A 14,949-nucleotide genomic window follows, 5' to 3' on the forward strand; every position below is an offset into this window, starting at 1 on the left:
GATAGATGTATGCATATATGTTTTCAAATTTTAGTAACAAATAAAATGATTTCTTAAACATATGTTATTTGCTACTATCTTTCTAATTAAAATCGTTTCCTATAAAACATTTTTTTTGTCAACTTCGTTTCCTATATATGTGAGATTTCAAATTAGTTCCCTTACGTATACATATTTTAACTAAATTCCCACCAACTATTTTAAGTAGCATGGAAATATTGTCACGAAATTATACTACTTAATTAATATCTAGATTTTTGTACTAACTTAGCCTTTACAAAAAAAAAAAAAAAAAAAAATCTTAGCGTACGAGTAAAACAACCTATAGTTTATTGTATGCCGTACATGTTCCATTTCAAGTTGTCCTTTCAAGATATGGACTCTCAGGAATAAGAAAGTCGGTTACATTTCAATACCATGAATCAAAACTGTGTACTTACCAGTAGTTTAAGAGAACATGCCAAAACATTTTATTTTATTTAAATTGCAGAGTAGATATATAATACTTACAAATTAAAATACCGGCCAGACCAGTTTTAAAAATTTTGTAAAATCAAAAGTTTAAATTTGATATCTAATACGGTTTGAAACGATAAGTTTTAGAGCTAGATCGATATACTTTGACATGAAATTGGTTTACCAAAGTTTCAGGTTGTTTTGAGAAACGACAAATATCTCAATTTATATACTTGTCCTAGAAACAAAATTCCATAGAACAAATATTACAAAAAAAAATAGTAAGTCGATCGTGAAGATGAGAATAAAGCAAAGGGAGCTTCGAGTAGCTTCTATTTTGGAAAATCCAAAACAGAAACAAGGAGATGTGTGATGCAAAAGCGGCAAGTTATTGGAATAAGGCTTGTGATCTCTTGCCCCTTGGTTTCCATTTAGGTCTTGGACGGTGGGTTTGCAGCTTAGAAAGCTCCCATACGACCACGTGGATTACATGTTTTTAAGATAAGTTTCTCATTTCCCCACCACAATTTACTTATTTTCTTTATGAAATTGTTGATACTATCCGAAATGAGTGAACATAAAAATCACGATTTATCAAGAAAAATAGAAATTTATTTAGCTTCTGTAAATATAGACTAATACAAAACTATAATTGTTGGCAATGTTCCGTGCTCAGAGTTATATTAAGAAGAATAAATTTATGTTTTTAAACATTGTAAACATTGGCAATTTACAGTTTAGTTATTAGTTAATTAGTTTGTAAACATTGTTTTCGGAGAACAAAATGTTGGTAAACTTTAAAACATTTGTTTATGTTTAAATTTGGATGGGTTAGTTGGTATAAGTACTACCGTATTATAGCAATCGTCTTTTGGGAACCAATTATCTTGTGCTAACAAAAACATATAATCAATCCTTTTCTAATCACTGTGCCAAAATTTAATTAGTAAACATTTGGAATGATTTATGTTCAATTGAAACATTCGCGTTATAAATTTATTTATGATCTTTCTATATTATTTTTAAATCTAATTCTAAAAATAATATTTTTAAATGTTTTGTAAACTGTTAATTATTTAACTAAATATTACAACGAGTCAACTAAAATGACATAAAACTACATAACTCTACATTTGGAGATTCGTTTCTCGGCTACAAATGGCAAAATATTAGGTGACATCAGTTGAGTTCTCCGTACTTACCCGGTCAACAAAAATCTTCTATTAGTCTGGAAATTTTTTTTTTTTTTATATTAAAACAACTCTTCTTTCAATAATTTGATTCTATCTCATCAAAGTTGATGCTTTTCTTTTTGTTCGACTCAATTTTTCCTCACTTTCCTTTTTCATCAAAAATACCAATTTTCTTATTTTTCTTCGAAACATATATAGCCTAAAATCATTGACAATGTCATGAATATTTCCCTTGACTCCATGCCATGAAATGAAACCTATTTTCTTTGTTGTTCTCCGATTCTTTATAGTTTTCAGTCATATTTGGTGATCAAATTAACTGACTTTAGTGCCATAGAGTCTTCAGAAAAATTTATTGGTGTTTCCATGCATGCTTCTACACATTAGTTTCTTTTTGCAGGAGATTTGGACCCCACACAAAGTATTTTCACTACAAACACTATTCTTTCTCATTATTTTCCAACTTTTTCTGAATTGATCATAGGATTTTTGGTAAGCAACTTCCCTTCATATAGTAATTCTAACCACACGCAAAATTATTAAACCAAATTTCCGCAAGAAGATCATAAAAAACTGAATAAACAATTTAAACAAACATTGATGTACGAAGATAACATTTCTATCATATATGGTTTATATATAATAACCTACTAAAACAGCCAGGGATTGAAATTAAGCTCACTAGTTTTTATTTTCTTCACATAAAAAAAAAAACAAAATCACTATATCGGCAAGTTAAGTTTTCAATCATTAAAACCTAAAACTAACCACCCAACCCACCAATGATTAAAACTATATCCCAGTCCCAACTAATCACAAATTTAAGGTAAAGTGTGTTTGAATCATTTTTTAAGAATTTTAGACAAGCTTTTTCATTATTATCTTCCTTTTAGATAACTTACACATTTATATTAGCTTAATATTTTGTTTGTTTTAGTTTTTAGCTAAACCATATCATTCATGTAGAGAGAACCACCCTAACTGTTATGATCTATTCGACTCGTATTAATTCTCATCAATATAGCAAAATATTAGGATTGATCGATCCACATATTTCAGTTCACCCACTTTAATATATTTCAAAGACAGTTTGTAAACATTTATTACGGTTTTCGTAGATCTTGAGTATTTGAATAAATAATGATATGATTCTTTGTATCTTGTACAGTTGCTTATTTGAGTAGACATTAATTACAAATCAAATCTGTTAGCATAAAATATACATATATCGCCGTTTTTCTTCATTTGTAGGAAACCAAATAAAGAATAAAAGGCATATGGCACTGATGGACTAAACTGGCATAACTATGCTACGTGTTTAATTGGTACAAGTCGCTCAACCTGAGGAATCGAGAAGTTGTAGATGATCACTATGTGACATGTGTTGCACCGAAAAAGAGTGACTAGTGACGATTGACGATTCGTCAACCTTTTTCTCCGAAGATATCTCCAACGTTATGGTTAATCCCATGATTTGGTTTAAGTATACTTACCGTTCAGGTTTTATAGAAAATACTACTCGAGATTTGGAACGATCAGTAAATGTTATTCCAGATTTAATATAGTAGAAATTGTTTGTTTTCACTTTTCAAAAAGATGGTTTTCAAAATTTAATTCTTTTTAAAAATAAGAAAATTGATATAAACCTTTTCAATATTGTTACATTTATAGTCATTGTTTTGACATTAATGTTTTCATATTGAAAGCAAAAGGAAACAAGATGCAATATTTCGTATATCATGAGTTTTTCATTTTCTATAATATTTGATGAATTAGTCCAGAACCAGCCTGATCCTTGTAGTTCACATGGTTTGAGAGATCAGCTCCGGCTCATGGGTTCAAATTCAAGCAAGGAGAAGAAGAAAGGAGTTAAGACACAAGAGCCTAGCTAAACGACTATCGTCATGAACCCAAAACCGGATGCGGTTTAACAAAAACCGAAGGCGTCTCCACGTGGACAACAACTTAACACCTGAGCCTAACACGCGAATACATCGAAACACCGACACGTGTTCTGTCTTCCTCGTAAGCTTCTTTATGTTCAAAGTGTTCTCTCTTTCTCTCGGCCCCATGTATATAAAGCGGTGCTCTCTTGATCCACCGAAACGAATTTTGAAAAGATGACTGAAATCTACAGAACAATTTCAACCGGACGTGGAGACGACGTTTCTCCGACTAAATGCCGTGAACGTCGTCGTCGGAGAATTGAGATGCGGAGACAAGCGGCGGTTTTCGGCGAACCTAGTTCGTCTAGGAATCGTGATCGGACGGACATGGAAGTTTACTCAAGTTTTGACGTTCCATTGAGGAAACAAGCTCGGAGGTCAGAGATCGGTGGTCTTCCGGCGGATATCGGGGGCTTTTTGGCACCTCCGGCGGCATCTTCTTGCCAAAAATCGGAAGCGCCGGTGTGGAAGGGAGAAGAAACGGAGGATGAGCCGTTGTACGGTATAGTTTCGGTTATGGGAAGATCTCGTAAGATGGAGGATTCGGTTACTGTTAAACCGAATTTGTGCAAACCGGAAGTTAACCGGCAAAGACCGGTTCATTTCTTTGCGGTATACGATGGCCACGGCGGTTCTCAGGTAAGAAAATTAACCAGGGGTGGTTTGGTCATTTAATATAAAGATGCTGATGTGATGCGTGGACAGGTGTCAACATTGTGCAGCACGACTATGCACACGTTTGTCAAGGAGGAGCTAGAGCAAAACCTCGAAGAGGAGGAAGAAGGAAGCGAAAACGATGTCGTGGAGAGGAAATGGCGGGGCGTGATGAAACGGAGTTTCAAGAGGATGGATGAGATGGCAACGAGTACATGCGTGTGTGGGACTAGTGTGCCGTTGTGTAACTGTGATCCGAGGGAGGCTGCGATTTCGGGTTCAACGGCGGTCACTGCGGTTTTGACGCACGATCATATTATTGTAGCCAATACTGGTGACTCACGTGCGGTGTTGTGTCGAAATGGAATGGCTATTCCTCTGAGTAACGATCACAAGGTGGTGTTCTTGTAAAGGTTTGAGAATATTGGAGTTTCTATTTTGAAGTTGTTGAGTTTTTTGCAGCCGGATAGACCAGACGAGCGTGCGAGGATTGAAGCAGCTGGTGGTCGAGTTTTAGTAGTGGATGGAGCTAGAGTTGAAGGAATTCTAGCCACGTCCAGAGCCATAGGTATACCTTTCTCAATTCTCATATTGTAGTAAAAGATGATTTTAGTTGATAGTGTTGAAGATGGCAAGGAACTAGAGCCTATAAGGGCAATAATAATCATTTCGGATTTGGGGTTTAGGGTTTTAAGTTTACTAACTAAGGTACTATGGATTGGTTTCATTTGGTGCGAGTTCTTTTGTTGATTAATTCTAATTCTATTTTCAAAGATGTTTTATAATTGTTCCTTTAAAAAAAAAATATGTAAATTTTACTCTCTTTTTTTTGTCAAAATGTTAACTAGAAATTTTACATTGGTCCTAATAGTTTAACATTTGACAAAAAAAAAAAAAAACAAAAAAAATTATATTTGCAGCATTAACTAGAAAACAAAAATAATTGAATCATTTTACGAAAATAAAAAATGTGGGCATTCATACAAACCATCTCATGGATTAGAACGGGAGAAGTATTTTTCTTAACTTCAAAAGTATTTAAATGTGTCTTATCTTTGTATCTTTCATTGTTTGATCATTTAACCAACTTAAAATTTATTTCGGTTATACAATTTATTAGACTAAACATGAAGTTTTAGTATGGAAATTGTTCCTAATGTTGTGTTACAATTCATGGAGCAGGGGACAGGTATCTAAAACCAATGGTAGCATGGGAACCAGAAGTAACATTCATGAGAAGGGAATCTGGAGATGAATGCTTAGTATTAGCAAGCGATGGGCTTTGGGATGTACTCTCGAGTCAGCTAGCTTGTGACATAGCTAGGTTTTGTCTCCGCGAAGAAACTCCCTCGAGCCTTGATTTAAATAGAATGGCTCAAGAAGACGACAATGACGGAGAACAAAATCCTTCAAGGAGTGTATTGGCTGCAACGTTGCTAACGCGGTTGGCTTTGGGTAGACAAAGCAGTGATAATATAAGTGTGGTCGTCATTGATCTCAAGAATAGCTCTCAGTAAAACTAGTTTTGGATCCTTTTTTTGGTGGTTGTGCAATTAAGTGGTTAAACCAAAGAATAAGATGTTGATATAGCGATGAGCCTTAATTAGTTTTAGGGTTTAGCGCCCGTCTTTGTTTTGTTATGAATTGGGGTTACCAATACACATTAACACCGGCGAATGTGAAAGGAAAAGAGAGTTGTTTGGATATGGGCTACAAGGTTATTTAGTGGTTTGGCCATGGGCTATTAAGGGTATTTAGTGGTTTAAACAATAAAATAAAAGTTAACTTGAGAGAATTTGTTCTCTAATTTTGTTTGTTGTATGTGTGTGATCATTTTGAAGTTATTGATCGTTTAGCTATTTAGGTGGTATGTGTGAAATAAATAGATAAAATAAAAACGTAGTACTGCTTTGGTTTTGTTCGTTGTAGTTCATTAGACGCCGGTCTTGGTCTTTTATATTTTTTTGATGGACTGATCATTTCCAATGGTTAAAGTCATCTCTGTCTACAAATACTTACATTTTGGTACAACCTGAATGAAGTGAATTTAAGGCTGAGATTTTGAACCAGCCCTAACCCTACTCAACCGTGCAGTTTTATATTTGGTTCAACAATGCTATATAGGCTTTTGGGCCAATTACCAGATTGTCTTTACTCTTTAGGCTTTAAAGGAAAAAAAAAAGAGATGTGCAAAAGAATCAAAGAGAACAATTCAAGAAAGAGAGACAAAAAGACAACTCTTATAGTTCGATGGAAATGGAACAATTCGAACAGGTTTGACGAATACAGAGTTTTGGTCCTAAATAAAAGGGAGATCAAGAATCAAGAATTGTCTTTGAAGTAAAACAAAAAGCGTGAGATGGAGAATGTTCTCATGAATAATTCTTACATTACTTTTTGTTCTTTTCTTTTTGGGTCATTATCGTCTCAGTGTTTGTGTCGCACTTTTCTTTGAATCATAATTGTGTTTGTGGGCCTTTTAGCTTCTCTCTACGTCTTGTTTAGTTTCAAGTTTGGACCACAAAAGAGAGTGAGAATCAAGAATCTTTTTTTTTTTCTCCACTTTTTTCTTTTGTGTATATATTCTTTGTATTTTGTTTAAACTACCAAACCAGAAAATCTACTACATTTCCCTCCCTTTCTTAACCTTCTTCTAATAAATTTTTACTAAATCAGAAAAGTTTCTTTTGCCACAAATTTTAAATGAATTTGAAGACTTGGGAATTTATCTTTACCCTCTATTTTTGTTTATTATTATTAATGGACTCGGATGCTGGATATTAGTAAGTGCCTTTGCTTAAATGTCAATCTAAATTAACAACTAAAGTTATAAATTGTCAAAAGAAAATCTAACCAATCTCTTTTGTGGTCTAATTCCCTACCTAACGTGATATAGTTAAACCAACACATTCAGGCTAGATATTCTAACTTTCTAAGGGTGTAATCTAATACCAAAATCTAATTCTTCCCATGTAGTTCTTCTCTCATCTCCCACACACTTTGATACTTTACCTCTTGATTTGTGATTTTAGATAGATACTCTCACATTTTCCTTTTAAATTTGTTAGATGTTTTGAACAAAGTGTATGCAATCCAAATAATCCCCAAAACCATATGTTTGTGTTCACTCACTAGTCACTACATTCTTTAACCGAACCAAAATTTTCGCAGGTTTGTCAGTCCTATAATGCATTTCTTTTTTTAAAAAATACTCTTCATTTGATCAAATTCTATAAAAGTTTAGCATAACACATCATTGTTTAGCTATTTAATAAGAAAACTCCAAATTAATATTCTTAATAACTTCTATCCTAATGACCCATGTGAAATTATACTCTTTAATTATACGCTCTCATAATCTCATTACATAGCATATCAATAATACATAAATCACTAAACTATAGTATGTTGATAAGTGATAACAAAACTGTCAAACTTTAATTATAGTCTTTGCGTGATGTAATAAAAAAAAAATCATTAAATGTCTGTCAAAAAATTAAAAAAGTCATTAAATGTATGAAAAGTCATTAACTACTGTGTGTGACCACAACAATCTTGTAACAGCTCATCTTCAAAGTGTAATAATAACATAACACAATTTTTTATTTTCACTTCAGAGGTTTTTTTTTTTCCTATGCCGTCACGAACACTCCCGTCGCCGGCACCGGTAAATTCACCGTTCTCTTCCTCCGTCACACCTCACCATGAAACAACCACCACACGCATCTTCCCTCCTCTTGCAGCTGTAGGTTTCTCTCTCTTCATAACTCTCTCCATCTGTTTCTGCAAATTCAACCGCAAACGCCGATCTCCCGCCGCCGTAGCCTCCTCCTCTACACCGCCGCAGAAACAACCGTTACACGAGTTCTCCTACTCATCTCTCCGTAAAGCCACCGCTTCTTTCTCACCGGAGAATCGACTAGGTCAAGGCGGATTCGGCTCTGTATTCCGTGGAACTTTATCTCCTTCCTCCGGTGGTGGTAATGTCGCCGTTAAAGTAATGGATTCAGGTTCTCTTCAAGGAGAAAGAGAGTTTCAAAACGAGCTTTTCTTCGCTGGTAAGCTTGATTCTCCTCATGTAGTTTCCGTTATTGGCTTCTCTCGACGACGACGAAGCCGTTTGATTCTTGTATACGAGCTTATGGATATTGGAAATCTTCAAGATGCTCTTCTTCATCGTAGATCTCCTGAGCTTATGATATGGAATCGAAGATTTCTCGTTGCGATTGATATAGCTAAAGGGATTGAACATTTACATAGCTTGAATCCTTGTGTGATTCATGGAGATTTGAAACCTAGTAATGTATTGTTGGATCGATTCTTCTCTGCTAAGATCTCTGATTTTGGTTTAGCTAGGTTGAAATCTGAACATGTTGAAGTTAAAGTAGTGTCTGAGAGTGATGTAGTGGAAGATTATGGTTCTGTAGTTGAAGAAGTTGAGAGTGTTGTTACTAATACTACTGGTTGTGATGAATCTAACTTTGGATTCACTGATCAGTCTCCGGTGCCTCTTTCATCGCCGGAGATGGTGGAGCAGGTGCCTATGACGTCACCGGAGACAGTTGTATCGGTTTCTCCGGAGATGGGGGAGAAAGGAAGTGTGTTGGAGGTTGGTAATGTGGTGAGGAGTAAAGATTGGTGGTGGAAGCAAGAAGGGAATGTTGGAAGAGGGAAAGGGAAGGAGTATGTGATGCAATGGATTGGTTCTGAGGTGAAGGAAGAGAGACAGAGTAGTGATTGGATTGCTGAGACGGCGGAAGGCGGTAAGAAAGTTGAGAAGAAGAAGAGTAGTAAGAGATTAGAATGGTGGCTTTCGTTGGATGAAGAGAAGGAGAAGGGGAAGAAGAAGAAGCGGAGAATGGTGAGAGAGTGGTGGAAAGATGAGTATAGGAAAGAGCTTGCTAAGAGAATGAAGAAGAAGAAGAAGAAGAAAACTTTGGAGTCTGAGTTTTATAGTGATGATGTGAGTGGAAGTGTGGATCAAAGGCGGCACGGGGATGGAGAAGTGTATAGGAAGAAAAGAAGAGGTGTTAGTAGTAACAGTATAGGTAGTAGCATAGACTGGTGGTTAGATGGGCTAAGCGGTGAACAATGGAGAGCACGGCGTAGAAACAGTCAAGATTCAGTTAAGAGTTGCGGAGTCAGTAGCACGCCGAGCATGAGAGGGACGATGTGCTATGTTGCTCCTGAGTGTTGTGGTAATAACATAGATGATGTGTCTGAAAAATCTGATGTGTATAGCTATGGAGTTTTGTTGTTAGTCCTGGTTTCAGGACGGCGGCCGCTGGAAGTAACTGGACCCGCGTCTGAGATCATGCTGCGTGCAAATCTCATGTCGTGGGCGAGGAAGCTGGCGAGAAGAGGGAGACTCGGTGATCTGGTGGATGAAAAGCTGCAGTTGTTAGACCAAGAACAAGCGGTTTTGTGCATTAAGGTGGCTTTGCAATGTCTGCAAAAATCACCGGTTTCACGACCTTCAATGAAAGATGTTTTAGAAATGCTTACAGGAGCGATAAGCCCACCGGATTTGCCTACAGAATTCTCACCATCACCGCAGACTCGGTTCCCGTTCAAGGCACGAAGGAAGCAGAATCGATAGAGCGGTTTCTTTGGTGGTAGATGTGTGTTGGTTTATAGCATTTGTCCTACAACACTGTCTTTGTTAGTGATGTTTTAGTGTTTGAGCCACTTATATTTGTTTGCACAACGGTGTTTTAGCTTCGTATATCTGATTATGATTAATTATTGTAGTTTAGTGATCATTTTCTTGTAAAACTCAACATCAATTTTTGCTAGTTTTTCTCGTAGATTTATGCTGAATTTGCATAAAGGATGCAGCATATGAAGAGTATTCTGAGATTTGATATAAAAAAATCTGTTGAAATCTCTAAAAGTCATATGTTTGTACAGGATCCTCGTTATTGGGCCTATTAGGAAATTATAGTGGCCCTAATCTAGTCATTACGTCTTATACACTTGGTTAGGACTGGCCCTTTGTTGAATATCAAAATACAATTGGTCTATTGGGCTTTGGAGAACGTTATATTTCTAATTTTTTTCTAACATTATAAATTCATGAAACCACTAACTTTTGGGCAAAGCCGGTCTTGAAGATATAATTTTTTTACGACAAAAAAAAAAAAAAAAAGCCTCCAAGTTAAAAGAAAAAAAAAAAACATGTACATTAGTGAGTTTTGAAGAGAGAAAAAGGATATAATGGTGGGAGGGGTAAGGTGATTATTTTCAAAAAGCTTCAAAAACACGATTTAACCATATTGGTAGAAATAAAATCATATGAAATAACTTTTGGCCATGTTTACATATCTTTCGTTCGTATAGTTTTTCATAACGATTTTAGTTGTATGGTTAAAATTAGCTGACATTTACCATCTATAAATAACATATCAATGTCGTGCTGGTATAAACCTTTACTGTCCCACAACTACCAACCATACAAATACTAAAAAGAAAGTGTCAATTATCGCATAATTTACCACGAACAATCACTTTTCAAGTATTTTATTTTAGGTTGTATGTTTGTTTATTCTTTTTCAAGAAGTGATTTTCGTGGAAGTTTTAGTTATATATAAGCTCTATAGCGTTAATTTCCTGTTTTGGGCTCATAGGTGTGGTTCATGCGAAATACCGACTACCTTTTGCCAAAGATTTGTAAAACCAAAGTCTAATTGACGAAAATTACCACCACCTCACCTTGTAAGAAATGGCTTAATAATTACAGTCGTACTGTTTAAAACGGTATATCATTGAATATTGATGCCTTTCAAACGAATTTTGTTGACATCAACAATACGTTGATTATATATCATTTTGAGTATATTTTGTTAAAATTTTAATGCATTAATTAAAAAGACGATAATATTTAAAACAATTTCAACAAAACGAATACTTGTTACATAACATCTAACCAACCGGATAATTTGGTCGCTAAAATCTTTGTTTTTTAGTGAATTGCATGTGCAAAGTTTATCTTGAGAATTTGGAGGATGTCTTAAAATGTAGAATGGTAATAAGAAAAGAGTAAGCATGTGATCTCGATCGGAATAGAACATCACATATTTGATTATATTATTAACTATAGAAGAAGAGCTGATGAAGACCATCACTGCGTGCGTACCCTATCAAACGTATTTTTAATTCTTTTTCCGATACGACTAACCAACGTATCTTCTTCTCTCTATTAAATAATATTATCAAAATATCTTTTTTTAAATTAATTTGCTCAATCTTCAAGACTGCAATAATTTTTCAACTTTACAACAAAGCCCTGAGCTGTTCTTCTAAAGACTAAGATCACAAAATCCGCATAAGATCAGATCTTGCTGTCTCATCTTCATCATCAGAAGTAGAGAATCTTTTAAAGGAATATTTACTTTTATTAATTTAAGACCACCAGATGGATGATTGTCGGGACAAGAGAAGAAGACGGTGTACGAAGCTGACATGTGGTACTGATAATAACGACATGGAGAAGATGATGCACAGAGAAACTGAGAGGCAAAGGAGACAAGAAATGGCTTCTCTTTATGCCTCTCTTCGTTCTCTTCTCCCTCTTCACTTCATCAAGGTCTCACACTCCCCTAAAAACCCTAATCCTGATTTCGGTTCTTCATGACTTCTTAGATCTACTTAATCTTTGTCCTTTTATTTAGTCTTCCATGTAAGAAAATGAAAAAGGGATATAGTAACAAGTGTTTTGACTTTGTGATGTTACTTAACTATAGTGTTTTTCTTAAAAGGTTCCTAAATAGATCTATTGCTTTCTTGGTTTGTTTTGTTTCTTGGCGGATTCTTTTGCTCTCTCTAGGGTAAGCGTTCGACGTCAGATCAAGTCAACGAGGCGGTGAACTACATAAAGTATCTACAGAGGAAGATCAAGGAGCTAAGTGTGAGGAGAGATGATCTCATGGTACTGTCTAGAGGAAGTTTATTGGGTAGTAGTAATGGTGATTTTAAGGAAGATGTGGAGATGATAAGTGGGAAAAATCATGTGGTGGTTCGTCAGTGTTTGGTTGGTGTGGAAATCATGTTGAGTAGCCGCTGCTGCGGTGGCCAACCGCGGTTTTCGAGTGTTCTTCAAGTGCTTAGTGAATATGGTCTCTGCCTTCTTAACTCCATCTCCTCTATTGTTGATGATAGGCTAGTTTACACCATACAGGCCGAGGTAAACCTATCCTACCCTCATAATCTTAGTTACTTATTTCAGCTGCGATATAGACATCAATTGCTCCAAAATATTTTTATTTTTTTCTAAAAATACTTTCTATTTCGAACTTTTCATTAAATTCTTTAACAAAATGCAAATCAAAGTTCTCCATAAACCTTTCGTTTTGTTTGGTTTTCATGTTTGTAGTTTATAAAAATGGTTGGTAAAAACAAGAATTTGTGTGGTTGCGTTGTAAGATACACATACACACAATTTCATAACATCTCAATTTAGATTCAAAAAAAAAGAAAAGAATTGAGGTCTTTGCTAATATATGTATATACTATCGACATTTGAATCCATCAGATTGTGGACGTTAGTAGGAACCTTATATATCTTTCTATCTTAAGCATCAAATATTTGAAAAGAAGAAATCATAATTGCAACTGTCCATATATACAAGAAAATGTTCTCACATGTGGTAATTAAAATTTATATCCCTCATGCATTTAAATATATATATCACCTCATGGTGTATGTATTGAATTTTGAAAACTATTATATTTCTGGAGGTTAGAGGGTGCATGTGCATTATCAAGGTATTTCAATAATTCTGTCCCAGGTTAGAGGGTGGCATGGAATATCCAATTATAGAACAAAATGATCAATTAACTGTGCCTGTTGTTTGATTTTGTCTTCGAATTTTCTTCAAAGCAAAAATCTTACTCGTATGAAGAGATGTATACTTCGTATATATACTACTATACATAAGAGTTTGGTACATTTGAGTATATATATTGAAAATTTCTTTTGTTTTGCAGGTCAACGATATGGCTTTGATGATTGACTTAGCAGAACTTGAAAAGAGATTAATCAGAATGAAGTAAATTCTTGTTGAGTAGGTTGCTCTTAACTTGTCAAGTAAACGACATATATAGTTAAGTACGTACTTTATTCGTACCTGTGATTGTTGTGTCGTGTTCACATCTATCTGTATGTATATTATGTTTATTCCATCTGATTGTCATTAGCTCATTTAGTTGTTTATAGATCGGAAAATTATGTTTCCCATAAGCTGAGTTAGTACTTCATGGTTATATGTTTTTTTTAATATTTTATGGTTATATGCTATGATTGGGATTTTATTTGATCAATTTCAAAAAGAAATTAAAGTTTTTAGTGGTGTCTAGGCAGTGTTTGAAGCTGGTAGCATTCGTTTATTAAAAAAAAAAAAGAGTTGGTAGTATTCTGCTGATTTATATATAAGAAAAACCAACGAAAATTTACAAAATAAGAATTTATAATTGTAAGACAAGACTATAATATATTAAACTCATTAAGTTGCACATATTAGTGCTCGTATAAGAATCTGTTTACAAACAAAAAAATGAAGCATATATGAAACAGCTATTAAAGTATATACAAAATTAAGCAAACAAACTATATAGTATTATAAAGATTTTTGTAGCTTCAATCTGCTTTAATCTTAATTTGTAGGATAAAAATATGAGTTTCTTATTATGAACAGCTAAGTATTTTCCATCTTTTTAAAGGTCAATATTTGGATATTATAAAACTGATACTATATTTTATCAAAATGTATAGTACAGTGAGTTACGTTGTACTAGCAACGCAAGTGAAAGTTTTATTGAAATTCCAATATAATACATTTGTGAATTTTTTATATAAAAAAATGCTTGCGGTTAGTTAGCATTTTGGTTTCACAAAACTAAAATATCTTAAAAGTTTTATTTTTTTGGGCGACATATACAACGATATGTTCATGATGATGAACTTTTACAAAACAAACCTAACTGAAAAAGCATAAAATTATTGCCAGACAATATATTATTAAAGTCTCATTAATAATTTCAAAACAAATTCGGTTAAGTGAACTTTTTATGAAAAGAAAACAAATACTATGTATTAAACATATACAACAAGAAAACATTAAACATGCAAGATCCTACGGGGAAAACCGTTAGAAATGGATTTTCGAGATTTTTGACGGAATTCGACCGTCGAATATACAACATTGGAAATCAAAATCTGTTGGAAATGTTTTGGAATTTTCCGATAATTGTTTTTAATTATTTTAAAATATTATGAAATTAAATTCAAATTCGATTTATAAATAAGAATCTTGTATTTATACAACTCGGAAGCTCTAGTTATCGTTATTATTTTCTTTTCTCTCAACCTATTAGAAACTATCACTAGGATCATCAAAATCAAAGATTTATCGAGTAAATCTCCCAAAAACGAATCGACTAGATTTTCTGTTTCCGATCAAAACTATTGTTTTAAGACTTTAAGTAGTCCCATACTAAAAAAAAAAAAAAAAAAAAAAAAGTAGTCCCTTACTACATCAAATTCGTCTTCCTTGACGGCAGTTCTACTGTTTACCTTTCTAACAATTTGATTAGAAAATACTGTTAGATTATTATAAGTGGTTGGTTTGTAACTGAACACGGCTTACACACAGAACAAAAATCAAACTTGAGGTTATAATGAATAACTACATAAACTCACATGT

General features: G+C 34.1%; 3 protein-coding genes and 2 long non-coding RNA genes across 7 annotated transcripts; 3 read left to right on the top strand and 2 right to left on the bottom strand.

The window, feature by feature from the left end:
* Nucleotides 1-592: 592 nt before the first annotated feature.
* On the bottom strand, nt 593-1,099 carry AT5G07805. Its single transcript, NR_143030.1, has one exon. It is a non-coding gene; the product is annotated as an other RNA (long non-coding RNA).
* Nucleotides 1,100-3,658: 2,559 nt separating this feature from the next.
* Nucleotides 3,659-6,042, top strand: AHG1 (Protein phosphatase 2C family protein). 2 transcript variants are annotated; one of them, NM_001344957.1, is made up of 5 exons: nt 3,659-3,674; nt 3,787-4,234; nt 4,301-4,645; nt 4,712-4,817; nt 5,432-6,042. In NM_001344957.1, the coding sequence occupies exons 2-5, from the start codon at nt 3,860-3,862 to the stop codon at nt 5,764-5,766; spliced, it is 1,161 nt and encodes a 386-aa protein (NP_001331276.1). In that variant the 5' UTR covers nt 3,659-3,674; nt 3,787-3,859; the 3' UTR covers nt 5,767-6,042. The 2 variants fall into 2 exon arrangements, with proteins under 2 accessions (NP_001331276.1, NP_199989.1); NM_124555.3 differs by lacking the exon at nt 3,659-3,674 and having other exon boundaries at nt 3,729-4,234.
* A 218-nt stretch (nt 6,043-6,260) lies between these two features.
* Nucleotides 6,261-6,623, bottom strand: AT5G07815. Its single transcript, NR_143031.1, has one exon. It is a non-coding gene; the product is annotated as an other RNA (long non-coding RNA).
* A 1,173-nt stretch (nt 6,624-7,796) lies between these two features.
* AT5G51770 (Protein kinase superfamily protein) lies at nt 7,797-10,107 on the top strand. Its single transcript, NM_124556.2, has one exon. It carries the CDS (start codon nt 7,884-7,886, stop codon nt 9,846-9,848), a length of 1,965 nt encoding a protein of 654 aa, NP_199990.1. The 5' UTR covers nt 7,797-7,883; the 3' UTR covers nt 9,849-10,107.
* Nucleotides 10,108-11,479: 1,372 nt separating this feature from the next.
* Nucleotides 11,480-13,627, top strand: AT5G51780 (basic helix-loop-helix (bHLH) DNA-binding superfamily protein). Of its 2 annotated transcripts, none has more exons than NM_001344958.1 (3): nt 11,480-11,834; nt 12,075-12,431; nt 13,235-13,627. In NM_001344958.1, the coding sequence occupies exons 1-3, from the start codon at nt 11,664-11,666 to the stop codon at nt 13,298-13,300; spliced, it is 594 nt and encodes a 197-aa protein (NP_001331036.1). In that variant the 5' UTR covers nt 11,480-11,663; the 3' UTR covers nt 13,301-13,627. The 2 variants fall into 2 exon arrangements, with proteins under 2 accessions (NP_001331036.1, NP_199991.1); NM_124557.4 differs by having other exon boundaries at nt 11,677-11,834.
* The last annotated feature ends 1,322 nt before the right edge of the window (nt 13,628-14,949 follow it).

The sequence above is a fragment of the Arabidopsis thaliana genome, chromosome 5, assembly GCF_000001735.4.
Source record: "Arabidopsis thaliana chromosome 5, partial sequence".
In the NCBI taxonomy this organism is placed as follows: Eukaryota; Viridiplantae; Streptophyta; class Magnoliopsida; order Brassicales; family Brassicaceae; genus Arabidopsis; species Arabidopsis thaliana.